The 1,293-nt window shown below is 61.3% G+C and overlaps 1 protein-coding gene across 8 annotated transcripts in view; it reads left to right on the top strand.

The window, feature by feature from the left end:
- The window catches only part of CPEB1 (cytoplasmic polyadenylation element binding protein 1), a 35,076-nt gene that overhangs the window by 32,053 nt on the left and 1,730 nt on the right, over window positions 1–1,293 (top strand). For all 8 annotated transcript variants that reach the window (XM_008631262.2, XM_008631259.2, XM_017731116.1 and 5 more), the window contains 2 exons: window positions 277–371; window positions 598–678. In XM_008631262.2, coding sequence (XP_008629484.1) covers window positions 277–371; window positions 598–678 — 176 coding nt within the window. The remainder of the gene's footprint in view (window positions 1–276; window positions 372–597; window positions 679–1,293) is intronic.

Below are 1,293 nucleotides of genomic sequence, written 5' to 3'. Positions count from 1 at the left end.
AAAACACGAGGCTCTGGGGTGAGGGGGAGGCTGGGAATAAAAGCTGCTGAGCTGTCTCGGCACCGGCGTATTTCAGGTGCAGCATGAAGCACTCCTGCTGCTCCTGGGAATGTAGTGCCTGGAGAAGGAGGCAGGAAGAGCCCCCAGACCCTGGATACTATCTCCTGCCAAAGCTGCTTCCCTGTCTGAGTGGCACTGGGGAAGGGGTGGTGCTGGCAGCAGTTCCCTCTCCATCTCTGTGTTCCTCTCTAACAGTTGTGGTCTGGCTCATTCCAGGGTCGGGCCGTGTCACCTTCAACAACCAGCGCAGTTACCTGAAGGCTGTGACCGCTGCGTTCGTGGAGATCAAAACCACCAAGTTCACCAAGAAGGTGAGTGGGGCTGGTGGGGCAGCCCAGGGAGGGGTCTGTGTGAGGGGTGGTACTGCTGGGAGCACCAGCGCTCGTGGAGCCTGCCCCGTGTTCCTGCTCCAGCAGAGGGAAGTGTGGCTGCTGCTCTGCCAGCCCCAGGGGTGCTGCTGGGGATGGATTCGGGGTACCCAGGCAGAGGGCAGTCAGCCCAGTGCTGCTCCATGCCCACTGCCCGGTTCTCCTGCAGGTTCAGATCGACCCGTACCTGGAGGACTCCATGTGCCAAGTGTGCAATGCCCAGCCTGGCCCATTCTTCTGCAGAGACCAGGTATGGCCAGTTCTCCTGCAGCCTGTGCTCAGGGGTTTCCTTGAGGAGGAGCGGGCCCTGCTGCTGGGTTTTGGGGATATATTCACTGACTCTTCCCCAGTGGGCAAGGTGAGCCCCAGCTGGGAGGGTGGCCTTGTTTTGGAGAAGGTGTGGCCCTCCTGGGGAGGGCAGCTCAGGTACTTGCCAGGAGGCCCAGGCAGGCAATGTCCACCTGGCTTGAGCCAGGGATGCTGCAGTTCACTGGTGCTGTGCCAGCTCTGGGGCCTCGTGTGGGATGGACTGGTGGCCCTGAGGGGAGGGGAGGTTGCTGCTCTGTGAGCCATGATGAGCTGGGGTCAGGGTGCATTCCCCTGGGGCTGGCTGAGGCACAAGGAACTCCGGCTGACCTCACCTCACTGCAGGCAAAGGAGCTTGGCTGGGCTCAGGCAATTTCCTGGGGTATGATCAGGAGGGAGGAATGCGATGGGAGTGATGGGAGCACTGGCAGAGCCCAGCTGCTGCCCCAGTACCCAGGCCCTGACTTTGAAACCTGTTCAGAAGACGGAAGCTGGGCCCAAGAGGCCCTGCACAGCATCGCTGGCATTCCCTCTCTCCAGCCCATGGATGCACTGTGCT

The sequence above is a fragment of the Corvus brachyrhynchos genome, unplaced genomic scaffold (assembly GCF_000691975.1).
Source record: "Corvus brachyrhynchos isolate BGI_N302 unplaced genomic scaffold, ASM69197v1 scaffold164, whole genome shotgun sequence".
Lineage (NCBI taxonomy): Eukaryota > Metazoa > Chordata > Aves > Passeriformes > Corvidae > Corvus > Corvus brachyrhynchos.
The sequence above is the reverse complement of the archived record's forward strand: the minus strand, read 5'-3'. Positions and strand labels throughout refer to the sequence as shown.